At 42.9% G+C, this 26,243-nt stretch overlaps 2 protein-coding genes across 2 annotated transcripts in view; one reads left to right on the top strand and one right to left on the bottom strand.

Moving 5' to 3' along the window:
* The window catches only part of NDUFAF7 (NADH:ubiquinone oxidoreductase complex assembly factor 7), a 27,629-nt gene extending 18,148 nt beyond the window's left edge, over nt 1-9,481 (bottom strand). Inside the window, exons 1-4 of the mRNA XM_075596787.1 lie at nt 9,353-9,481; nt 7,041-7,207; nt 6,421-6,501; nt 1,513-1,623 (exon numbers count right to left, since the gene is read on the bottom strand). Coding sequence (XP_075452902.1) covers nt 1,513-1,623; nt 6,421-6,501; nt 7,041-7,207; nt 9,353-9,410 — 417 coding nt within the window. The 5' untranslated portion in view covers nt 9,411-9,481. The remainder of the gene's footprint in view (nt 1-1,512; nt 1,624-6,420; nt 6,502-7,040; nt 7,208-9,352) is intronic.
* An 81-nt stretch (nt 9,482-9,562) lies between these two features.
* MOCS3 (molybdenum cofactor synthesis 3) overlaps nt 9,563-26,243 on the top strand; it is a 58,273-nt gene continuing 41,592 nt past the window's right edge. The window contains exons 1-6 of the mRNA XM_075596786.1: nt 9,563-10,145; nt 12,227-12,365; nt 16,974-17,066; nt 20,795-20,915; nt 22,380-22,458; nt 23,073-23,186. Of these exons, the coding sequence (XP_075452901.1) occupies nt 10,035-10,145; nt 12,227-12,365; nt 16,974-17,066; nt 20,795-20,915; nt 22,380-22,458; nt 23,073-23,186 (657 nt within the window). The 5' untranslated portion in view covers nt 9,563-10,034. The remainder of the gene's footprint in view (nt 10,146-12,226; nt 12,366-16,973; nt 17,067-20,794; nt 20,916-22,379; nt 22,459-23,072; nt 23,187-26,243) is intronic.

The following is a 26,243-nucleotide window of genomic DNA, read 5'->3' as shown; positions in this document are numbered from 1 at the left end:
GAGTGGGTCTGAGAGTGAGTGGGTCTGAGAGTCGGTCTGAGAGTGGGTCTGAGAGTGGGTCTGAGAGTGGGTCTGAGAGTGGGTCTGAGAGTCTGAGAGTGGGTCTGAGAGTCTGAGAGTGGGTCTGAGAGTCTGAGAGTGGGTCTGAGAGTCTGAGAGTGGGTCTGAGAGTCTGAGAGTGGGTCTGAGAGTCTGAGAGTGGGTCTGAGAGTCTGAGAGTGGGTCTGAGAGTCTGAGAGTGAGTCTGAGAGTGAGTCTGAGAGTGGGTCTGAGAGTGAGTCTGAGAGTGGGTCTGAGAGTCTGAGAGCGGGTCTGAGAGCGGGTCTGAGAGCGGGTCTGAGTCTGAGAGCGGGTCTGAGTCTGAGAGCGGGTCTGAGTCTGAGAGCGGGTCTGAGTCTGAGAGCGGGTCTGAGTCTGAGAGCGGGTCTGAGTCTGAGAGCGGGTCTGAGTCTGAGAGCGGGTCTGAGTCTGAGAGCGGGTCTGAGTCTGAGAGCGGGTCTGAGTCTGAGAGCGGGTCTGAGTCTGAGAGCGGGTCTGAGTCTGAGAGCGGGTCTGAGTCTGAGAGCGGGTCTGAGTCTGAGAGCGGGTCTGAGTCTGAGAGCGGGTCTGAGTCTGAGAGCGGGTCTGAGTCTGAGAGCGGGTCTGAGCCTGAGAGCGGGTCTGAGCCTGAGAGCGGGTCTGAGCCTGAGAGCGGGTCTGAGCCTGAGAGCGGGTCTGAGCCTGAGAGCGGGTCTGAGCCTGAGAGCGGGTCTGAGCCTGAGAGCGGGTCTGAGCCTGAGAGCGGGTCTGAGCCTGAGAGCGGGTCTGAGCCTGAGAGCGGGTCTGAGCCTGAGAGCGGGTCTGAGTCTGAGAGCGGGTCTGAGTCTGAGAGCGGGTCTGAGTCTGAGAGCGGGTCTGAGTCTGAGAGCGGGTCTGAGTCTGAGAGCGGGTCTGAGTCTGAGAGCGGGTCTGAGTCTGAGAGCGGGTCTGAGTCTGAGAGCGGGTCTGAGTCTGAGAGCGGGTCTGAGTCTGAGAGCGGGTCTGAGTCTGAGAGCGGGTCTGAGAGTGAGCGGGTCTGAGAGTGAGCGGGTCTGAGTCTGATTTCCCTCCCCCCTGTCCGGTGTGTGTGTGTGTGTGTGTGTGTGTGTGTGTGTGTGTACGTGTGCAGACACCAACCTGCAGTCAGTCATAGTCACCCACCACCCAAGAGTCAGTCAGTCACCCAAAGAGAAGCAGTTTCAGTCATCACATTAGTGGTGAGTTAATTAAATGTTTGACCAAATATAGCAGGCTAATTTTTAAGTTGATAGTTTTGTATGGCCCTCGAATGATTTTATAAATATCAAAATGGCCCTTGGCAGAAAAAAGGTTCCCCACCCCTGATCTAATGTAACCAGGTATTTATAAACATGTATGTCACCATAACTCTGTGCCCAGGACATACTTAAAAACGAGAGGTAACTCTCAATGCATTACTTCCTGGTAAAACATTTTATAAATAAATAAGCTGTTTATACAATTGTTTTTGCTTACCCTTAAAATATCATCAATAAGCGTACCCCTTCCAGGACCAAGTTCCACTAACTGAATAGATTTTGGTTTTCCAGCAGACATCCATTCACTAATGCACCATATTCCTAAAAGCTGTAATAAAGAAATATAATAAAACAATGATGCATAGAAACAGACAGTGACCTTTCATAGGACAAACTTTGAAAATGTAACAAAAGAATAAGGAAAACATTATAGAGAACTGATAGCTGACTTGACCTAGAAAGTTGCAGATTTACTCTCAGATTTGATTTCTATATGTGATCAAAGAATTTAAATTAATCAGATAATAGCATCCAAAACAGCTAGATTACTTCAGGATTATCAGGTCAACCATTTACTGGCCAGTGCCGGACTGAGGAAGTAGCGCGCCCCTCCTCCTGCAGTTGACGCTTGTCATGCTGCCATGACAATGTGACGCCACATGTCTCGTTGTCATGGAAACGCGTTGCCACGTGATGTCGGGACTCTGAGAGGCGGCAAACGATAAGTGTGTGCGTGCACTCTGACCCCAGCGCCATCTTTAAATGTCCGAGTCCTGTGCAACCTTGTCAATGTCGAGGGACATTTAAAAATGGCATGTCGGAACGGCACTTGGAGCGGTGGCGGGATAGGCCCGGTTTGTCCTGTCCAACACCGCCGCACCCTCAATGTCCCGTATGGCCGAGCGCCCTCGTCAATGCCCCTTGCTGCTACCGCCGCTGCGAGCCCATCGCCATCTTTAAATATCTTTCAACATTGACGAGGCTGCGCAGAACTCGGACATTTAAAGATGGAGCTGGGGTCGGAGCACGCGTCGCCCCTCTGCAGCTGCCGCCTGGCCAGCCCGCACCTTAATCCAGCACTGCTCCTGGCCAAAAGGCCAGAATGTGGTAGTTCCACTCACTTTTCCCATAACCTGTCTTTCAAAACATTTTATTTTTTTGCATATACCTCAGCTCAAGCTGATTTAAGAAGCCATTATTAAGCCCCTCACATATCCTTGCAACAGCTTTTCTTCACTTCCATGTACAGTTCTGGGCACCTAAGGATCTGGTTTAGGAATTCTACTGCCACTCTTCTGTCAGCTCAAACTTCAAGCACACCCAAAGTTCCAATCTCCCTTCAGGAGATTGTAGCAGCCCTATTGGCTGTACTGTGTCATGTGTTGTGCAGCCCATGGGGCTGCTGGAACCTTTGTATGCGCGAACATTTTCTGTGCATGCGAGTGCACAAACAAAATGGCGGCGCCTTTACCGGCTACCCACCTGCTGCGGAGGTGAGGAGAGCTAAAGGGAGGACCAGGCTACATCAAAAAGAGGGGAGTGCGGGTCTGGTAGTGGGGAATCATTCATTTTAAAACTTATTTTGTTTTACAATAGTACCATTTCTAAGAAGTTTGGCAAAAACGACCTATACTGATGAGGATGAAGGACCCTGCGAGGTTCAGAAGCTTGTAACATATTAACTACTTGTTGGTCCAATGAAAGACATCATACCACCTACTCTCTTCTCCCTCCTTTGTTACTACGTGGAAGAAAGGACCAACACGGCTACCCACCCTTTTTTTGCCTATACTGATGAGCAATCACTTACACCATAACCTATATGATTTGAATATACAGTAATTGATGAAAATCCTTATGTCATTTTAGTTATAAAGATAAGGGAACAGCTTTTGTAATTACATGGTTACAAATACATAGTTACAATAAGTGAAAAGGGTTATACAGTACATTATATACAAGACATTGCATGCACAGTTAAAGATAATGTATATTATAGGCGTATAACAGTTAAAGACCAGATTAAAATGTGAGACAGCTTTAGTCTGGTCTGTAACTTTTATATACACCTATAATATATATTATCTTTAACTGTGCATGCAATGTCTTGTATATAATGTACTGTATAACCCAGTGTTTCCCAATCTGTGTGCCGCGGAGCCCTGGTGCGCCGCGGCTTGCCTAGAGGGGCGCCGCGATTAGCCTCCCCACCATCACTCCGATTATCCCTCCCCACCATCACTGCTTCATGCCGGCCGGGCCGCAGGGGATTGGCTGCAGGTCAGAGGAAGCCGGGGGCCGGGCTTCCGCTTTGTGCAGAGCACACGGTGAGTGTGTGTGTGTCTGCCTTCCTGCTCCTGGCTCCTGTGGCTGCGCGGTGTCCCGTCCCCTTCTGCCCCGGGTGATAGGAGAAGGTAGGGGGGTGATAGGAGAAGGTGGGGGGGAGGGGAGGGAGAGAGAGGTGTACATTTGCCTGTCCAGTGACTGTGTGCAGGGAGCTGCCTGCACAGATCGCATGCCTTTCCTCCCCCCCCCCAGTCACTCACATCCTTCACTGCCTCTGCTCTCCACTGCTCTCCAATGTGTGTATCTGTGTGTGTGTATCTGCATCTGTGTGTGTGTGTGTATTTATTTATGTGTGTGTGTATTTATTTATTTGTTTGTGTATTTATTTGTGTGTGTGTGTGTATTTATTTGTGTGTGTGTGTGTGTGTATTTATTTGTGTGTGTGTGTGTGTATTTATTTGTGTGTGTGTGTGTATTTATTTGTGTGTGTGTATTTATTTGTGTGTGTGTATTTATTTGTGTGTGTTTGTTTGTGTGTGTGTATTTATTTGTGTGTGTGTGTGTGTGTGTGTGTATTTATTTGTGTGTGTGTGTGTGTGTGTGTATTTATTTGTGTGTGTGTATTTATTTGTGTGTGTGTATTTATTTGTGTGTGTGTGTGTGTGTGTATTTGTGTGTGTGTGTATTTATTTGTGTGTGTGTGTGTGTGTGTGTTTATTTGTGTGTGTGTGTATTTATTTGTGTGTGTATTTATGTGTGTGTGTGTGTGTGTGTTTATTTGTGTGCAGGGAGCTGCCTTTCCTCCCTCCCTGAGAGTGTGTCTGAGAGAGTGTGTCTGAGAGAGTGTGTCTGAGAGAGTGTGTCTGAGAGAGTGTGTCTGAGAGAGTGAGAGAGAGTGTGTCTGAGAGAGTGAGAGAGTGTGTCTGAGAGAGTGAGTCTGAGAGAGTGTGTCTGAGAGAGTGTGTCTGAGAGAGTGTGTCTGAGAGAGTGAGAGAGTGTGTGAGAGAGAGTGTGTCTGAGAGAGTGTGTCTGAGAGAGTGTGTCTGAGAGAGTGTGTCTGAGAGAGTGTGTCTGAGAGAGTGTGTCTGAGAGAGTGTGTCTGAGAGAGTGTGTCTGAGAGAGTGTGTCTGAGAGAGTGTGTCTGAGAGAGTGTGTCTGAGAGAGTGTGTCTGAGAGTGAGAGTGAGAGAGTGTGTCTGAGAGAATGAGAGAGTGTGTCTGAGAGAATGAGAGAGTGTGTCTGAGAGAGTGAGAGAGTGTGTGTCTGAGAGTGAGAGAGTGTGTGTCTGAGAGTGAGAGAGTGTGTGTCTGAGAGTGAGAGAGTGTGTGTCAGAGAGTGAGAGAGTGTGTGTCAGAGAGTGAGAGTGTCTGTCTGAGAGAGTAAGAGTGTCTGTCTGAGAGAGTAAGAGTGTCTGTCTGAGAGAGTAAGAGTGTCTGTCTGTCTGTCTGTGAGAGTGAGTGCCTGTCTGTGAGAGTATCTGTCTGTCTGTGAGAGTGTGTGTGTGTCTGTGTCTGACAGAGTGAGTGTGTGTGTCTGAGAGAGTGAGAGTGTCTGTCTGTCTGTGAGAGTGTCTGTCTGTCTGTGAGAGTATCTGTCTGTCTGAGTGTCTGAGTGTGTGAGTGTGTGTGTGTGTCTGTGTCTGACAGAGTGAGTGTGTGTGTCTGAGAGAGAGAGAGTGAGGTGAGAGAGAGAGTGAGGTGAGAGAGAGAGTGAGGTGAGAGAGAGAGAGAGGTCAGAGAGAGAGAGAGGTCAGAGAGAGAGAGAGAGGTGAGAGAGAGAGAGAGAGAGAGAGAGAGAGAGAGAGAGAGAGAGGTCAGAGAGAGTGTGAGGTCTGAGAGAGAGAGGTCTGAGAGAGAGAGAGAGGTCTGAGAGAGAGAGTGAGGTCTGAGAGAGAGAGAGTGAGGTCTGAGAGAGAGAGAGTGAGGTCTGAGAGAGAGTGAGGTCAGAGTGAGTGAGAGTGAGGTCAGAGTGAGAGAGAGTGAGGTCAGAGAGAGAGAGAGTGAGGTCAGAGAGAGAGAGAGTGAGGTCAGAGAGAGAGAGAGAGTGAGGTCAGAGAGAGAGAGAGAGTGAGGTCAGAGAGAGAGAGAGTGAGGTCAGAGAGAGAGAGAGAGAGAGAGAGAGTGAGGTCAGAGAGAGAGAGAGAGAGAGAGAGAGAGTGAGGTCAGAGAGAGAGAGAGAGAGAGAGAGAGAGTGAGGTCAGAGAGAGAGAGAGAGAGAGTGAGGTCAGAGAGAGAGAGAGAGAGAGTGAGGTCAGAGAGAGAGAGAGTGAGGTCAGAGAGAGAGTGAGGTCAGAGAGAGAGTGAGGTCAGAGAGAGAGAGTGAGGTCAGAGAGTGAGGTCAGAGAGAGAGTGAGGTCAGAGAGAGAGTGAGGTCAGAGAGAGAGAGTGAGGTCAGAGAGAGAGAGAGTGAGGTCAGAGAGAGAGAGTGAGGTCAGAGAGAGAAAGTGAGGTCAGAGAGAGAAAGTGAGGTCAGAGAGAGAAAGTGAGGTCAGAGAGAGAAAGTGAGGTCAGAGAGAGAGAGTGAGGTCAGAGAGAGAGAGTGAGGTCAGAGAGAGTGAGAGTGTGTGAGAGTGTCTGAGAGAGACACCAACTGTGCACTGCAACTGTTAGGTATGTATATACACCTTTGTTTTTACTTTGGGCGCCGCGTAAAAATCCTGATCGCCTTGGGGAGCCTTGAACCGAAAAAGTTTGGGAACCACTGGTATAACCCTTTTCACTTATTGTAACTATGTATTTGTCATTATAACTCTATGCCCAGGACATACTTGAAAACGAGAGGTAACTCTCAATGTATTACTTCCTGGTAAAACTTTTTATGAATGAATAATTCCAAATACCTCTCCAAATATCTGACTGATTTCAGGGGAAGTGACGAAATCTCCATGTTCTCCGAGCATGTCGTGATGCATGTAGTAACCCTGTAATCCAACAGAAAATAGGGTAAAAAGGACGGGATGGCAGATGACTGGCGAAGCAGCCGTAAATGACATAATGACAAATTTAGATTAACTAGCCTATCACCACCTAATAAGAAAAAGTGACAAGGACATCACTATTGTACTAGTTACTAAATGCACAACATACATGTCTTTACAACAGTAGTGGGCTTTTTTTTATATTCCCCAGCTTCCCCTCTTACACAGATATCACACTGTTCCCCCAGATAACACAACATATTTTCTATAGGATTCAATTGGCGAGATAATGCCCCATATTTACAAAGCAGTGCTACTCCATAAGACACCTTCTTGCACAGGAAGACACCTTCTCGCCCATTCCCGTGAGTAGGCCAAACGGTGTCCTCCGGTGCCAGAAGATGTCTTGTGTAGTACGGCCACTCACCAAATATTGGTCAATATATCCCACTTACAAGGGAGCCCACTAGATCTGTATCTTAAAATGTAAAATACTTTAAAGAACATCTTTTTTTTTTTGCTATAAAATGAATAACGCATACCTTCACAGGATTTGTTAAAACTTCTCTCATATACTCTGCCACTGTAATTGGACCAGTGGACTTTATTTTGAAGGTCAGGTGTTTGAGTATTGAGGTAGCCGAGGTACATTCTTGATTTTTCCCAGTGTCGCTGCATTGATATCTCCCAATATCATAAACCACAGGAGCTTAAATAAATAATAAATATCATACTGCGTTATTTTTATTTCATGTTTTCAAAAATGAAAGGAAAATTATGAATCAAAAATACAAATTACTGTATGTTATAAAAGGATGTTGTTATAGAGTATAATATGAAAATTATACCAGAAAATGTCAATATTAACAGGATTAGGTTTAACATAACAGACTCAGGCCCATATTTAATAAGAGGTGCCCTAAGAGGTCTTATGGAATAACACTGCTTACTAAACATGGCCCCCAAGATCCTATTCAATATGGTAAGAAGAGGGTTAATGCACTGTTAATGATGACGGCGACATCATTTACAGTCACTTGAATGGAGTTTAATAAATTGATGTTTTACCCCCACTACTCACTGTGGGGGTGATTGGTTAAGGTCTGTTATGGGTTAGCACACCAATGCGATGTTAACTCCCATCGACTTAAATAGGCGTTAATGATCGGGTGCTTTAATTCCATAATGGACCTTCGTTAGCCACCCTCTATATTGCTTTAATATTGATGGAAGTCATAGTTTAATATACAATTATTAAAGGATACATGGCACCTTGTCTTCTTGTTATACTGGGAGACAAATCCCTACGGTATCTCCGTGCCATGGAAAGCCGCAATTAAATTGTAAGGAACTACTCATTCTGCTTGTAAAATCTACAGTGTTATGCACAGCTGTCAACATACAGTACTGTATATAGGAGCACAGTATTATTTCTCAATGTCTGCAAGTGAATATTGTATATGCAAAAAGTGTCTAAAAATAAATGAATGTCTGATTATTTATAAATGAATCAGTGGATGAGTGTGTGATTGAGGGGATGCCTGAGCACCACAATGTGAATTGTTGGAGAAGGGGGTGATTCAATATCTGCTGAAGCGGCTGTCCGGAACGTTTTTAAGATTTTAAAGCAGCAGTCCAAGCTTTAAAACGAAAATAAACAAACAATGTATTCCTTTAATATGTGCCTCAGTACAATGATAAGTAATTAGCAAAGTTATCGATCTGTGATGATTCGGCTTGAACTAAATGTGTTAGTAAAGGGGTGTGCCAGAGCCTGTTTCAAATGAAGTGACCTTTTTCAAATAGTTGCTAGAAACAAAAGTGTGTTACATTATAGTACATTAAAAATGTCGAGTTGTTTAAAAAAAAATGCTACTGTACAAGTATTTTCTCATAGTAAAGAACTGATTTAAAAAAAAAAAAAAACATGTAGGATATTGCTTGTTCTGCACTTTAATTCTATTTTCAGTCACAACCGGCCTGAATAGTCACTTTGGTCTTTAATTGAATTAACCCTTACATATCAGTGACACATGCAAATATAGGGAGATTACCTATTTATATAATAAGGGGTTTATAATAATAAGGGGTTTATAATAAAATGGGGTTTATAATAAAATGGGGTGCGACCAGCTGCTTCAGATCTTATTGAATATGACTTTTAGTGGTACACTGGGAGAAAAACAGCTCTAATAAAATGTAAGTGCATTATAAACCACAGTGCACAACAAACAGGGTATGTGCATATAATGAATGGATGCTGCAGTTATTCTTTCCATGCTTTTAAATTATTTTTTTATTAAAAGTACTGTTTAAAAATAGAGATGAGAAGAGTGAACACTTTCTGAATTCAAAAGTAAATGATGAAATTAATGGATGCCTTTGAGTATATATCAGAGAAGTTTATCAGTGGAAATGTTCAGAAGAGAGAGTGAGTGAATAACGGAGCGCCTTAAAGACAAATAGTGAGTGGAAAAAGAAAGGAATATGGGTGTATGTATGGGGACAAAACACATTTGAAAAGAAAAACCTCCTACTGCTTTCAATAGAATTATTTTTTCATTTAAACCGTATAATGCAGGTTTGTTTTTGCTAAAAAAAAAATTACGCGAGTTTTACCTAAGTACACATGCTACAATGATAAAGGTAAACACAGTGTACAAAGACCTACAACATAATCATTAATAATAATCTGGGTAGTTAACTCCGTTCAGTCCTCCCCATAAACTCATTGGACCTAAAATAATTAACGTGCTTGCGTTTGTCTTCTATCGAGTTTATTAAGCTGTATCTGCACAAGGTTAGCAAAAGCCTGACACACACATCACCCCACATTGTCTCTAGCATTGCTTACCAGGGCGCTTAAGATTCAAAACCCGTCCGAAACGCTGCAACCTAACAAACGCATTCATGCTGCGGCTAAAATGCTCATCACTTGGCTACAAACTCAACCCCGGAAGTAAGTCTGAGAGACACATGCGCTCAACCACATGGCTCTTTAAACCTACAGTATGACGCTTCAGTGTAGGTCCTCTCTGCATCTGTAACAATATCACATCGATACCGGAACCTCAAATATGTTGGCAGTCCTATTTTCTTTTTTTTAAATCATGCAAATTATTTTGTCACTGAGATTTGTGAAGGTGTTTGGTCGGCAGTGGTTTATTTTGCATCAGGATGTCATTTTTTACTTTTAGTATCTGCCAGGCCCTGTTGGTTTCCGGTGTTGCAGTGAGACACGCTGGTCACAGGAGGAGCTGCTGCAGTGTGTGTGTGTGTCCCTGCAGTGATCACTGGTAGCACCGGGCTGCAGTGTGTGTGTGTGTGTGTCCCTGCAGTGATCACTGGTAGCACCGGCTGCAGTGTGTGTGTGTGTGTGTGTGTGTGTGTCTCTGCAGTGATCACTGGTAGCACCGGGCTGCAGTGTGTGTGTGTGTCCCTGCAGTGATCACTGTGAGCACCGGGCTGCAGTGTGTGTGTGTGTGTCCTGCAGTGATCACTGGTAGCACCGGCGGCAGTGCCTGTGACTGGCTGAGATGGACCGATTGTCCAGGGACAGCAGCAGTGCTGCTGACAACCAGGATTTGGAAGAGGATGCTGACTGTGGCTTCTCTCTGAACGAGGTGTTGGGTTTAGGAAGTACTAAGGTACATGGAAGCTCCCCTTTCCCACCTCGCTCCCATCCCCATTTTATATGTTGGATTTATACATGTACCTGCCAAAGTACGTGGTGGGAGTGACTTCCAAAAAAGTAGCGTATCACTGAAAACAAAATCTATTTTGACATGTTTTAGAGAAAAAAATATATACATTTTATATCCATGGTTTGGAGAAAAAAAAAAGTAGTGTTACTTTGCCAGACAAAAAGCAGTATGATTTGAAATAAATATTTTTGCACTTGTTTATGTCCAGGTAAAAATACATTGCAACAATTGGAAAATGCGAGTGTGCTATATTCCTACTGGCTGGTGTACAGTAGCGCCTCCCCCATATAGTGTAGGGTTGTTATAGGGGAACACATCTATAGCTCATCAACGTCTTCCTGGTCCTGCTGTCAGTCATCTTTGCTCTTCCTCCTTTCCAGCTGCCTCCCATGCTCACACTCACTCTGCTGTCTGCTATTCTGGATCCTCAGAAAGTCGATTAAAATGTAATTTTTAATATCCTTTACAAAATAAGTTATGTAGAGGAAAAAAAGCGTACGATGGAGGGCTTTTGCTTTTTTTTTTACTAACCATAATAACTATTTCATAGACCTTTTCTCCCAATGGGACACAAAGCGCTTCACAATTACAGTATAGTGCGCCGTACGCAGCACATACAGTAGGAACTTTTACAGACACAATACTGTTACATTGTGCCACCAAAGTGTTGTAGAATCCTGCTCTTGAAATGCCCTAATATGTTGGTCTTGATCGGGATAATGGGTGTATCAATAATGGGCACATTAACTGAGGCTTCCCTATAAGTCTTTGAAACATCACATGATTTTGCGTGCTAAAGTATTTATTGTTGAAGACAAGTTACCACTTTCATAAGCAGAATATCGTGTGGTTTTTATAGCGCTCCACAATATTAATTGTTTCATGACAAAAGAATACAGATATATTAAAAGCACTTTAACTCGTTTCCACATTAGCAGACAAGATGTAAAAGTGATTGTGTACGCAATAATGAGAATATTAGTGGTTACAGTGTGCATAATCATAGTAGACAAATGCATCACATAGTTTGGATGAAATGTGACAAAAGACCCATCCAACGCGTTTCGAACGTCACAGCGTTCTTTTTCAAGGCTTATTTTATTAATTGCACCTGCATTTGAGCGCTTCAGCCACTTTCCACATTCATTTAGAACCACTACTTTAAAAAAAAAAAAATTACATCACATTTGTACAACTCATTTTTAAGAAAACAATATTTATTCTAGTAAGCTTCGATCCCGTTCTGCTTTCTAAGCATAAATATTGTACAACTACTTTTTTTGGATGCCATGCACAGGTATCATGACATTTTCTAAACCACTTTGAAGATTGAGCATACACAGACAGAAATACATTGTACACAGTAAGTATGTACTGTAGTTTCCTCCAAATAAGTAATAATTTGTGTTCTCTGATAGAGGTTCCCAAACATTTACTTATCAGCTATAGGCAAGACCCTGCAGCACTCAAAAAGTGTTTCCCAAAGTCAAAATTGACATTAAAAGTCCTTTTTATTAATGCAGACACGGTGCACAACGTTTCGGGGTAACCCCTTCGTCAGGTAGAAAACATACAAGTAAAAGTTTGGGAACCTCTTGTTATCAGTTAACAGAGTGCACATTAGGGCAAATATTTTCTGTGCAGGGGCATTAAAAAATGTAAAACTGATGACAAGGTGCAGATTGGTTGGTACTTGAATCACATTATTGTTTCAACAAAACAACATAGATTGTGTGTTGAGAAACAATCTTTCCTTCGCTATGTATCACGTTTCCAAGTAAATCTGTGTAATATTAACATAGAAGGCCATATTTAGAGATGTGCTATTCCACAAGATACCTACAGTATGTCCCATTCGTGTGGAATGACCCCTATCTAGAGATATGACCCAGAAAAGTCTCATTATAATGCTGCTAAAGTTGTAATTTTCACAAATAGAAGCTAAATAGAACACAAATAGAACTAAAAAAAACACTTTCTGGGCCTGCATTGTTCGTTAACATTTGTTTTCTCTCTCTCTCTAGGTTAATAACTGCACTTCTTCATTGCCTGCCTTACACAATGCAAATGAAAAATTGCCAGAAATTACTAAGGACGTTCTGACAAATGCAGACATTTTACGATATAGCAGGCAACTTGTTTTGCCAGAGTTTGGTGTTAAAGGTAAGTACAGTCCCAGAATAAAAATAATTGCGGCTATGAGAAGGGGGTATATCATCTTGACCCCAGCACTGCCAGAAAGGCAAGCAATGTGTTGCTGCCTACTGCCACAGAGAAGGGGCGTAGACCCTCTTCTAGGGACACTTCGGCCAGACCACATTTTAAGAATAATCTACGAAGTATCAAGCACGTTTGTATTTATTTTAAACGTAAATGTCTGAATATCTGGTTATCTCTAAAACATGGCCTGACTGGGGGGTTACTAGGCGAAGGTTGAGGTATGTACTTGGAAGTAAGCAGCTGCCTAGTTTTTTTTTTCCTTTAGCCATTTGAGGGCTTATCCTATATCAGCTGAAGAGTCCGGTCAGGCCGTTTTCGACCAAAATTGCCCATTGACATCAATGGTGAATTTCGGCTGAAAACGTCCCGCTTGAGGTGAGATGGAATAAGCCTCTTATTGCATTGAGTATATATAATGTTTCCTAAAGTACATTTCTTTGCGATAACCAGTGATGTGTTGTATACCTATTAATTGTCATTGTTCGCCAATTTCAAGAAATGTTCCCACTACTCATTACAGCCCGATTTCAGTGTAATCAGTTTGCTTAACTGCCAATTGCTCATTTGCTTCTTCCCTCAATATGCAATGTGGATGCTTAACATTGTTTCACGTACCTAGAGCAGGGGTCTGCAACCTCTCAAGGAAGAAGAGTCATTTTATAACAAATGTCTTTCTTCAAACTATTCCGAGAGCCGCAGCACGCGCATGAATATTACACCCCCACAAACACATATACTGTACATACAGTACTAATAGGTATACACTGTATAAGCATTAACATACGATAAAGTACATCTCACAATAATAAGTCCCTTTATTTAGTTTTTTTTCATTGTTTTTCTGTGCAAAACAGTTTGTCATTTACAAATTCACACATACATACTGTATGGCTGATGGTATTAACCCCTTGCGTGCCTGTGTTAGTGTCAGGCTCTGGTGTGTAATCCTATCAGTGCCAGGGGAACGTCCACGGGACATGTGACGAGGGTGGGGCCTAAGCCCGATCCGCGCGGTGTCCCCCAGCCTGGCAGCACGACTCCTGTGCGCAACCTAAGTGTGAGGTGCGTCATCTGACTTGTCACGGGACGCGTCATGGGGCAGGACCGAAGTCCAATCCTCACACAGTACCCCCCCTAAAAAACACTTACACCACTCCCAAATACACACACACACACATTACCCCCCAAACCCCTCCCCCCAAAATACACAAAAAAAATACCCAAAAGGTCGGAACAGCTGTTTATGGATAGTTTACTGGCTATTTATCTTAACCCAGGCTGTGCTGTGCAAAGCAGCAAGCATAAGCTTATTGGGGTCCATGTCAAAATGAATTTGAAGCAAAAGGTGGCACTGTGCTAATTTGCATGTCATTTCCCAGAACCCCTTGCTGCAGTGGAAGCACTGTATGCTGGGTGATAATGGTGAAAGGCTGGGTTGCAAACCTGTCTAAGACATGCAAATGATCACACAGTAATATTTCCATTTGCTATATGCTTTGCTGTGGAGGGTTTTTTGTCATACATACATTTACACTTACATTGGGCCTCTCTCGCTCACTATCGTGGCTGCTGGCGGGAGGGGGGCTGGCCGGAGCTGGTCAGGCCACTTGTTGCTGCCGGACCCGACGTCTCCCCAGCTGCTTGCCTGCCTCTCTCCTGTACTGCCCCACACCGGGCTCTGTGACATCGGCTCGTGCTGGAAGTTGCAACACGCACATCTGGCGTGCACCAGCATGGGACAGTACAGGAGAGAAGCAGGCAAGCAGCTGGGGAGATGACGAGTCCGGCGGCAAAAAGAGGCCCGACCAGCGGGAGCCACAGGTTGCCTACCCCTGACCTAGTGCTATTTTTTGGGTGATTTATATTGTAAGGATAAGGAAAACGTGATTTGTCAGACCAGGGGGGGACCCAAGAGCCGAAACGATCATGGTTGATCTCCATTCAAACCCTCTGATCCACAAGTTCCCAACTCCAGTCCTCAAGGACCTCTAACAGTGCAAGTTTTAAGTAAACCCCGGCTTGAGCACAGATGGTTCAGTCAGAATGATTTAGCCACCGGTGAAGAGAGGATAGCCTTAAACCTGCACTGTTAGTGGTCCTCGAGGGCTGGAATTGGGAACCTCTGCTCTAATCTATTACACACACAAAATGTCAGAGTGGATTGCTGCTTTAAAATACATAAACCAAACCACGTTCATCAGCCAGAAATTATAACACAGCCAACCAATCACACATTACAACACCCAGGTTGCACAGGGGAAACAAATGAATGAAACAATTAGAACAATGTGTATAGTAATGGATTAGAGGATACCACTGACAATGTACATCTGTATAAAAGCCCCTATGAATGGATACATGAGATGCATATGTTTGTTGGGAAATATGGCTTGCGAAACATGAGGTTTTGTATTGTCCTCTCATATTTACGGCTGGATCAGGGTTGATCACAGCCCCCAAAACGCTGTTCCATCTGTAGGGGGTTACAGTAAACTGTGATCGTTGTTAGCGTTTATTTGTCTTTCGTTTAAATGGCTGTCGACAATCACAATGGCTGTCGCAGTTTGCAGAATAACCCCCATTGTGTTTTGCCCTTTGTGAATAGGGTATAAAATGCAGTCAGCTTATTTCACAGGACATTACGCTGATACTAGGGGTGCTCAAGCTTAGACCACACAGATTGCCAACAGGCCAGGATTGCAAGCTTTCTCTAAAACATACCTAGCCAATTCACTTACCTGTAATTATCAGTAAGACAAATTGCTTAAGTATGAATTGGCTTGAAAACCTAGGGGATTATTTATCAAAGCAAACGTGGTGCAATTCTGGGGGCAAACCAACTGCTCCAGATACATCAAAGAAATAATCCTACTGATTTCAATGGGACTTATATTTGGATCCATATGTTATTTATTTTTTTTGCCCAATAATTGCACCACTTTTGGCTTGATACATATGCCCACTAGTGTGTTGGTAGCCCTTGAGTACTGAAGTTGAGCACCACTGAGCTAATATGAAAGGTGTTCGAATATGACTTGTACCCAATCCCCCCCTTCTTCCCCATATGCTTGTCTTTGGCCATGACTCCCTTTCTGATGACTCCCTTTTTCTGGGGAATATCCTTCCATGGACCACTGTTGGTATCACTTTCTGTGATTTCCCCATTATTTTTTGTACTGATCGCACTTGTAGTTTTTCTTTTCCAGTGTAGTAACTGCGTTAAAAATGGCAGTTTGTTTTGCAATGGGAGATCACTAGGAGCACAAGGCGCGATCTACACTGATGAATGGAAGGTGGGTGACTCCTCCTCCTCCCCATCAGGGCGGAAAGATCACAAAACCGCTTCAGAGAAATGGTTACGTGACCGGAGTGCCCACAGCACTCAAAGGGTTAAAGGTGCAATCCCACGTAGCCGACCAGAAAATAACCTTTTGTAAAGCATGTAACACTTTGTATTGGCTTACTTGAACTAATCTAACCCCCTGCAAAGCGAAAATTTGACTATTTTTGTTTTCTGGAAATTATTTACACATTGAGTGTATAGAAACAAGTTCCAATGTCGGTGCTCAGTATAAAAAGGAAACATATAGTTGAAATCCAGTCTTGGGTCATAAGATTGTATGAATGTTGGATCAGCTCTAATTAAGCCAAATGTGACTCCTAGACCCAGTACATAGAACACTCATAGTAGGGGTTAATGTCATGATCTTCCATATGGTAAATGCACAATCATCTGTTAATGCAAAATAGTCTCATAGATATGTACCATGGAAAGGGTTCCCCTAGAGTAGCACTTAGTGGGTCCAATTCTCCCAACTCAATAATGAAAAGAATATATAGGAGTACTCGCATATGAGGCAGTTGATCCGGTGTGTGCATCACGCCATGATGTAACAGAGAAGAGGTAATCCAAAGGATAGAGTGGTCTTATCTGGCGTTCCCTCATGTATGCCATAATTAAAGTTTATTTTTAACCTCCACCTTGGTGTTTAGCCCCAATTTTTCAACAGCTGTGCTCCGCTTCTATCCTTTGGATAATCTCTTCTCTTATTTACACATTGCATTCCTGCAAGGATACTGAATGGGGGAGTGTTTGGCAACCAAGTGTCTTCTTTACCCTTATCCCACTCTGTCTTTTATCATAGAACCAATAAAGACAAGGGGTGGGTTGTATATGGGGGATCTAGCTGTGCCAACTCTTGTTGAACACACAGTGACATCAGACAAAAAGGAGCAGCCACAGGAAATCAAACAGCTCCCCAGTCTCAGCTCACCCTTTATACAACTGCACATCTGTGGTTTTTTTTTGGATTTTTTTAAGTTGTACAAGCTGTTTAATGCAACAAGGTAATGCTTTAGGAATGTATGCTTTTTGACCTCAAATAGTAAACAGAATAACTGTTATTGTATGATGGATTTAATTGTATTGGAGATTAATTGTCATACACACAAGGCGATTATCTTTTACATTTTCATTTTCTTCACTTAAAAAGTAAGTTTACATTTTCATGTTGGTTTAAGAAGTTAAAATATTTAACTTTGTTCTTGTAGGTCAGCTAAACCTGTCGACGTCATCAGTCTTGGTGATAGGATGCGGAGGCTTGGGATGTCCTGTTGCACAATACTTGGCTGCCTCTGGCATAGGTAAGATGCTCAATTTATACCAAAATGTTTGCTTCAGAGGGGAGGTGTCGAAGACGTCATGCAGGGGTTCCACATTTATTATATTTGTCCATCCACCTCCCTTTGCTGCTTCTCTGCCTTCTTTGACCTGCAACGAAATCTATGTTCAGACGAAGGAGAGAACACTGATATGATTATTATTTACATATATCCAGTAGCCTATCAGATTCTTACTCTCCTCCTTTTACACTTGAGCTTGAGACCAGCTAAGGCAGAGCTAAAACATTTTTTCCATATCTACGGTATACAATGTCTGTACAGTGTACAGGAAAATAGATTCAGCTAGAAACAAATGGAAGGTTCTTCACAGAAATGGTGATGAATATATGAAATTGACTACAATTGGAGTACACTGTATCTAGACTTACAGTATATACATGTAAGAGTCGATTGTATACTTTTATTTTCTTAGAAGATATCCAGAGATGTGTTTAACAGACAAAAACATAAGTACTGAATGAGGGAAATTAACAAACGCACAACGCCAGCAAACTCTAACCCCAAAACCCACCACATCATGTTTAGAGAGAGATATATAGATCTCAAAAGGAGTGCTACTGAGCATGGGCAAATGTATACAACATAAGGTCGCGCTCATAGTGCCGGCGACGGCGACACAACGTCACCCGTCGCCGTCGTCACAGGCGAAAGTAATATTTCGGTGGGCAGCGGCATCGTGGGTTTCCGGGCATTTGATTGGTTCAAGGGCCGTCACATGAGACGACAGCCCTTGAAAAATCTAGTTTTGCCGGCAACCACGGCGACGTAGCTCCGCCACATTGTCGCCGTCGTGCTTACTATAAGCGCATGCGGCGGCGGCGGCGGCAATGCATTTGTTTTCGGGCGACATCGCCGTCACTATAAGCGCGGCCTAAGACAGAAAACCCCAATACTACATCCAATTTGACAAAATATATAGTAATTAGTATATAGTTAAATACTTCAATAATAATATTCTCATAAATAAGGGTCATTTAGTTAAACCATTTGGCCAAAGCGTTATAAGCCTGCAAGCCAACGTCAAGGCATAACCAAATTTTGCAGGACCCAACACTAACCTGTTGAAACTTCTCTTTTACCTCTGGTGGAGGGAGAATGACTGCAGTGAGTCCATCCATACAGCATAATGAGAGAACCTTCCTTACTTTAAAAAGTGGGGAGCAATCTCCTAGTTATTGCCAGCAGAGTACCTTTTTTTAAAATTATTATTCTTTTGTAGTGAAATATTTGTTAATATTTGTTGTAGTGTTAAATATTTGTAACTAAGTGTGTTATTTTGTTTGCCTTACTAACTCAATATAAAAATATTATGGTCCTCCCAAGTAAGAAAAGATTGTGCATGTGTCTTTTCAACCTCAACTGCTATGTTACTATATTGCCTTCAATGGACAGATTATGACCATTGCATCTGTGCATTTCTGGGCTGCTGTATAAAAAAAGAAGTTCAATTCAAGGTGTTCTATTCATGGATTCACACTCTGAGTTGGTCTTCTTTAAACATTGAAACACAAAAAGAAGGTATATAGGGATTTAGCATGCAATATTTTCTAAAACAGGAGATTGTTATTTAGTAGTTCTTTATATTAAAATGTAAATAATTTAAATAGTTTTCAACTATAGTCATTAAAGCATCAACGTTGCAATGAAGGGCTCGTTGTCTTTTAAATTGTGAAGCCCTTTGTGTGCTTGTTTATTTAAGGTATAACTGTACTATCTGCCTTTGAACCTCTTCTAGCATCTTTTCTATTTCATACCTCATATTGATGTGGTAGCAACTTGGCATAAAACAGATTAAGGGCATGCAAACATCGGTTAATAATGTATGTATTTTAGAGGTTCTAGTTAAAGTTACAATAAATTATCCCTACAAACATAAGTACATTTGTACTCTGAAGACATTCTTATTTTTTTTTATTGTAATAGTATTTTTTTTTTAACCCAAATGAAGAATTTGCACATGAGTCAAACTGTGCATAATTCTGAAATCTATCACATTTGTCATTGGCTCTAAACTCCAGACTTCCCCGAAATCTAAATTCTGAATTTGAAACCTTAAAGCTGCAGTTCAGTCAATATCCTGCATGTGTGGTTTTTTTAATAAATCAGTTCTGTACTGTGAGAAAATACTTGTAGCATTTTCTTTTTTTTAAAAAACAACTTTGAAAGACAATTTTTAATGTATTCTAATGTAACGAGCATTTTTGTTTCTATAGCAACCCTTCAGAAAGGCACAACCCATTCCTTTTCTGTAACAGGCTCTGGCACACCCCTTTGTGAGTCCTGCCCCCTCCACAGCCGTGCACGTGCATGAGCACAAATGTATCAGTCATTGCCTGGTCACATGATCTTCCCCACAGAATTGTCAGAGCAGCAGCAGCAGCAGCAGCAGAAAAGGAGTAGCTCAGAATTAATTAATTAAACCTTATTCCATTGCACGTGTGTGCGCGGGCAGGGAGGCAGGCAGAAGGATCGGGGGGGAAGGGGGCACATCACCCCCCACCCCACTGGCGGCGCAAACCCCCTCCATCTCCCGCAGGCTGACAGCCACAGGGATCGGGGCAGAATGGGGCACCACACAGCGGCAGATCGGGAGCGAGCACACGTCACTGGGAGACTCATGAATATTCATGAGCTTCCACTGACTGACAGAAGCAGATTAAAAACAAATGCCAGCTTTAAAAATGTCGCCAAAATTTCGCCGATCAATACATGGATAACGGATTGACCTGCAGCTATGCAGTTCTTTAGAGATTGCACACATGAAGCTATTGAAGTAAAAAAATAAATTAAAAAAAAAAAAAGACTGAACGGCAGCTTTAAGACAAGCTTAGATTATACAGATGCAGCGGCCGTTATTCGAACAAATCACGGAGCCGTTTTCGTGTGCTGTACTCCACGCGGCATTTTCTCGGCCAATCGCCCCAGGCACACGTGTTTATCGCGGTTGCTTTGTTTGAATTTCATGGATTGTGTTCAATTAATTGCAATGAAATGAATGAATTGTAATGTGTACAGTACTGTGCTACTGTGTCAATTTCAGGTGTTTAAAAGCCAGAACACTAAAATACAATTTTGTGCACTCGCGTCTAAAGGCGGTACAGTTGGAAGAAATCTTGCGCCATGACATGGGTATTCCGAGGTATACACCGCGCAAAGTGTTCGAATAACGGCCGCTGCATCTGTATGTTTGTTGTGTTCAGAAGAAGACTGTATCATCTCTTTTCATTGTACAGCACTTTGATAAAAGCATTTATTCTCATACAAGTTGTATTTTACAAGAACGGCACATGTATGAGGCACATTTTCTGGGCATGTTGAGTTTCAGTTTAAAATGATGATCAAGAAAGTGATGGATTGATGGGATTTATAGTGTGGAGAAATACCCTCTGGAATATTTTGTTTCAACTACTACGCAGGGGTTTCTTATAAGAAATGTGTTACGTATGCTGGTTGTAAGAGGAAAAAAAGCAATTGCACCCAAAATAAATGAAACTCCATGATTAACATAGAATATATCATCTTACATTATTCTTATTTAGTTTTTAATGTATTCAGGAGCAAAACGACTTTGGAGTAGTAAGTGCTGCTGGTATTATCTTTGTCTTCTTATTATATACATCTCACAATCTTACACAACTGTATAATGCTACCGGGAGAAACATTTTTACTTTGACTTTTAATCTACATAGGGCGTTTGGGATTGCTTGATTATGACGTGGTTGAAATGAGCAATCTTCACAGACAGGTCTTGCATGGTGAAAACAAACAAGGAATGCAAAAATCTGTATCTGCTGTGGAAACACTAAAGAAGTAAGTCATTGCTGTTCATTCATAGCGTCTGTACATTGAAATGAAGCTTTAAGGGCTGACATTTCTCCAGTATTTCGAATTCTGCATTGTCCTAGTTTGTACTATTTGGCCTTCCTTTGGAATAAAATACTAAGACATTAAATGATAGCATGCGCTGGCGGAGCTGGCCGCCCCTGCGCATGCGCTGGAGGGGCCAGACGCCACTGCGCATGCGTACGGTAACGGCCGCTTCTGCACATGCGCAAGGAAGAAACTTGTTAGTGGCTTCAGCGCATGCGCGGAGAGGAAGGTGCTACCGGCTTCTGCGCATGCACAGGGAGGAAGACATCACTTCCGTTACACACTAACGTCACCATGAAGCAGATTTGTCCAAGCTAAATTTTTGTAGGTGCCAGCAAAAAAGTTTCACTTCACAAACCTTTAAACCATAAAGCCATTGATTGTCACCATGTCTACCTAAGCTATCTTAGTGGAGTCCTAGATAGCTACACTGGCGATCAATGTGGATTTTTTTTCATTATTTGTTATGGGGGGAGGGGGTGGTGTTAATACAGCTTTTTTTTGTATTTGGAATGGCCAAGAGCCCTATTAGCTATTAGTCTAGAGGGAGTGAAAGTTTGTCGGGTGTAAGATGTCGGGGATAGGGATAGTTGCCCTGGGGTGGCTGGTTAGGCCTCCTGTGGGGTGGGTGGTAGGTTAACACCTTGATTTACCTTAGCAGTTAATCAAGGAGTGTAGATAGTATAGTTTTAATGTTGATATTAACCTCTTTAGTGCTTTGTTGTCAGCTAGTGACTGGTTGACCACTTGGGCTACTAAGGGGTTAACATGTACTGTTACTTGCTTAGAGTAAGATTTTATCATCTATTTCATGCTGGTTTAGCTTACCTTGTCTTTGTATGAATTGGTCAATATATTGGCCATTATATACATATGCACGACAGGGCTAACACCTGCATGGAACAGGTGATAAAATCTTGGAGTAGGTGATTAAAGAACAGAGTGTGGTACTGCTGATTTTAATCACGTTCCGATAAATATCGGGACATGATGTATGGCATAATAATACCCACAAATGCGGTATTCTAACAAAAAAAATTCACGTATCCGATAGTTTTAATAAGCCCGATTTAAAAAAAAAAAAAAATTATAATAATAATAAAAAAGTTCTATTTTTAGCGGGGCAACGTTGATGTATTGCACTATAAAAATAATGCATTTTTTGGCATTAACACCACATTTTTGCATTAGCCTGAGCTTGATGTATCCAGGCTATAAGATTTTATTCTGTAAGCTGCAAAAGCACTGAATTGGTGCTATCACAAGGAAAGCCCCATTGAAGTAAATGGGTCGGCGCTAGCGCAGTTTACAAAATAAGACCCTAAATGTCTTTGGTTCTATGATTGCATTAAGAATTCTAAAACATTAGAAAAAAACCTGATGAAATGTGTGTTTGACTTTCAGGTTGAATTCTACTGTGGAATATGTTCCTTATCACATGATTTTAAATACTGAGAATGCCCTACAGCTTATTCAACAATATCCTTTTTATGTATATCGCAAAATGAAGCTTCAAGGCATTAATGTATTATGTTCATTAGTGCTAATCCGGTCAAAATTCACATCCAGTATTGACTGCTTGATTCCATGTACATTATGTCACGTTCTCCCATATCGACAATCATATTCATCTTATATATGGTAGACATCATCTTTCTCATGGTGACATTTATTTCTCATTTGCCCGCTGAAATAAACGTGGTACATTGTTGAATAGTGCTGAGTATTTCCAATCTCTATAAATTCAAATGTATTGAGTTATTTTGGGCCATTTTTCTATCTTATATGCGAGTTCCCACCCCTTAACTACGCTGCTCTATCCACTTTCTGAAAGCCTCCGTACCACCTAGTGATCTATATTTTATAATATAATCGGATATACGAATACATGATGCTTTAGTTGGGGATTTGTTGAGGGGTCAGTACTTGAGTTTGTCCCTGTCTAATCAACGAGTGCCATATTTTCCAAGCCTTGAAACAACCAAAAAGCCTACTTTGAAGCACGTTTTTTAAACTAATTAAATATGAGTCACAGTAGATGGTTTTTCTTACAAAGTTCAAAACAAACATTTTCCTTAGCAATTTTTTTTCACATATGACGTAATTGCGGACTGCTCTGACAATGTTCCTACTAGATATTTGGTCAATGATGCATGTGTTGCAGCTGGAAAACCGCTGGTATCAGCCAGTGCTCTGAGGTGGGAAGGTCAGGTAAGTGAACACTCTCCAGTTAGGATCTTCTGTTAGGACTGTGGTTACATAGTTACATAGTAGATGAGGTTGAAAAAAGACATGTGTCCATCAAGTTCAACCTATGCTAAATTTAGACAACAGATATTTTATCATATATCTATACTTATTGATCCAGAGGAAGGCAAACAAAAAATCCCAGTGTTATATCATTCAATGATATCTCATAAGGGGAAAAGTAAATTCCTTCCTGACTCAAAGAATTGGCAATCGGATTAATCCCTGGATCAACATCCTTCCCATGTATACTTATTTGGTATATCCCTGTATACCTTTCCCTTCTAAAAAGATGTTCAACCTTTTTTTTTAACAAATACATTGTATCTGCCATCACAGTCTCCATGGGTAAAGAATTCCACATTTTAACTGCCCTTACTGTAAAGAACCATTTTCTTTGTTGCTGGTGAAATCTGTTTTCCTCCAATCTAAAGTGATGCCCCAAGTCCTTTGTACTGCCATTGGGATGAATAGTTCTTTTGAAGGCTCCCTGTACTGTCCCCAAATATATTTGTATATAGTTATCATATCCCCTCTTAGACACCTCTTTTCTAATGTAAATAAACCTAATTTAGCTAGCCTCTCCTCATAAGTTAGATTGTCCACCCCCTTTATTAATTTGGTGGCTCTTCTCTGCACTCACTCTAGTTCCATAATGTCTTTCCTAATGAGTGGCGTCCAAAATTGTACTCCATATTCAAGGTGTGGTCTTACTAATGCTTTGTAAAGGGGCATAATTATGTTTACTTCCCTTCCATCCATTGCCGTTTAATGCAAGATAAGATCTTGTTTGCCTTTGCAGCTACTGCATGACTTTGGGCACTATTGCTATGTCTGCTGTCTACAAGCACTCCTAAATCCTTCTCCATCAAGGATTCCCTCAATTTATCCCCATTTAATTTGTAAGTTGCCTGTTTATTCTTGCTTCCCAAATGAATAACCTTACATTTATCTGTATTAAATCTCATCAGCCATTTACCTGCCCAAGTTTCCTGTCTTCAAGTCCTTCTGGAGAGAAATTACATCCTGCTTTGATTCTACTACCTTACACAATTTAGTCTCATCAGCAAAGACGGAGACTTTGCTCTCGATGCCAACCTCAAGGTCATTAATAAACAAGTTAAAAAGCAGTGGTCCCAGTACTGATCCCTGAGGTACTCCACTCACGACCCTAGCCCAACCTGAAAAAGTTCCATTTATGACAACCCTCTGTTGTCTGTCCTTCAATCAGTTTTCAATCCAGGTGCATATATTTTTACTGAGTCCAATTTGCTTTATTTTGTTCACCAACCTCTTGTGTGGAACCGTATCAAAAGCCTTTGCAAAATCTAAGTAGACCACATCAACTGCATTACCATGGTCTAAATTCCTACTTACCTCCTTAAAGAAACAAATAAGGTTAGTTTGGCATGATCTATCCTTCATAAATCCATGCCGTGTATTACTAACAATTTTGTTTTCCATTAGGTATTCCTGAATATTATCCCGTATTAAACATTTAAATAGTTTCCCCACTATTGAAGTCAGGCTTACAGGTCTGTAATTCCCCGGTTGTGATTTAGCTCCCTTTTTAAATATAGGCACCACATATGCTTTACACCAGGCCTGCACAACTCGTAAAGTGAAAAAGGCCAAACTGCTCCAAGGAAAAAAAAAATTGGGCCGCACGGGTAAAATAATCATCATCATCATCATCATCATCATCATCATCAATCATCATCATCATCATCATCATCATCATCATCATCATCATCATCATCATCATCATCATCATCATCATCATCATCATCATCATCATCATCATCATCATCATCATCATCATCATCATCATCCTCATATCTCCCCCAGAATCCCTCACTATCAACCTTTGCGATACTCCCCATCTATCTCTCATACCTCCATCTCTCCCCCTCAACCACACACATAAGACTCCCCCTCCACATCAAACACACAATACACCCCTGCACACCACACACATCCCACCCCCCCTGCACCTCACATCCCTCTCTCCCCCCTGCACCTCACATCCCTCTCCCCCCCTGCACCTCACATTCCTCTCCCCCCCTGCACTTCACATCCCTCTCCCCCCCTGCACCTCACATCCCTCACCCCCCCTGCACCTCACATTCCTCTCCCCCCCTGCACTTCACATCCCTCTCCCCCCCTGCACCTCACATCCCTCACCCCCTGCACACCACACACATCCCTCTCCCCCCTGCACACCCCACACATCCCTCTCCCCCTGCACACCACACACATCCCTCTCCCCTCTGCACACCACACACATCCCACCCCCCCTGCACCTCACATCCCTCTCTCCCCCCTGCACCTCACATCCCTCTCCCCCCCTGCACCTCACATTCCTCTCCCCCCCTGCACTTCACATCCCTCTCCCCCCCTGCACCTCACATCCCTCACCCCCTGCACACCACACACATCCCTCTCCCCCCTGCACACCACACACATCCCTCTCCCCCCCCTGCACCTCACATCCCTCTCCCCCCCTGCACCTCACATTCCTCTCCCCCCCTGCACTTCACATCCCTCTCCCCCCCTGCACCTCACATCCCTCACCCCCTGCACACCACACACATCCCTCTCCCCCCTGCACACCACACACATCCCTCTCCCCCCCCTGCACTTCACATCCCTCTCCCCCCCTGCACCTCACATCCCTCACCCCCTGCACACCACACACATCCCTCTCCCCCCTGCACACCACACACATCCCTCTCCCCCCCCTGTACCTCCCATCCCTCTCCCCCCCTGCACCTCCCATCCCTCTCCCCCCCTGTACCTCCCATCCCTCTTCCCCCCCTGCACCTCCCATCCCTCTCCCCCCTGTACCTCCCATCCCTCTCCCCCCCCTGCACCTCACATCCATCACCCCCTGCACACCACACACATCCCTCTACCCCCTGCACACCACACACATCCCTCTACCCCCCCTGCACCTCACATCCCTCTCCCCCCCTGCACCTCACATTCCTCTCCCCCCCTGCACTTCACATCCCTCTCCCC

This window comes from Ascaphus truei, chromosome 4 (genome assembly GCF_040206685.1).
Source record: "Ascaphus truei isolate aAscTru1 chromosome 4, aAscTru1.hap1, whole genome shotgun sequence".
Lineage (NCBI taxonomy): Eukaryota > Metazoa > Chordata > Amphibia > Anura > Ascaphidae > Ascaphus > Ascaphus truei.
The sequence above is the reverse complement of the archived record's forward strand: the minus strand, read 5'-3'. Positions and strand labels throughout refer to the sequence as shown.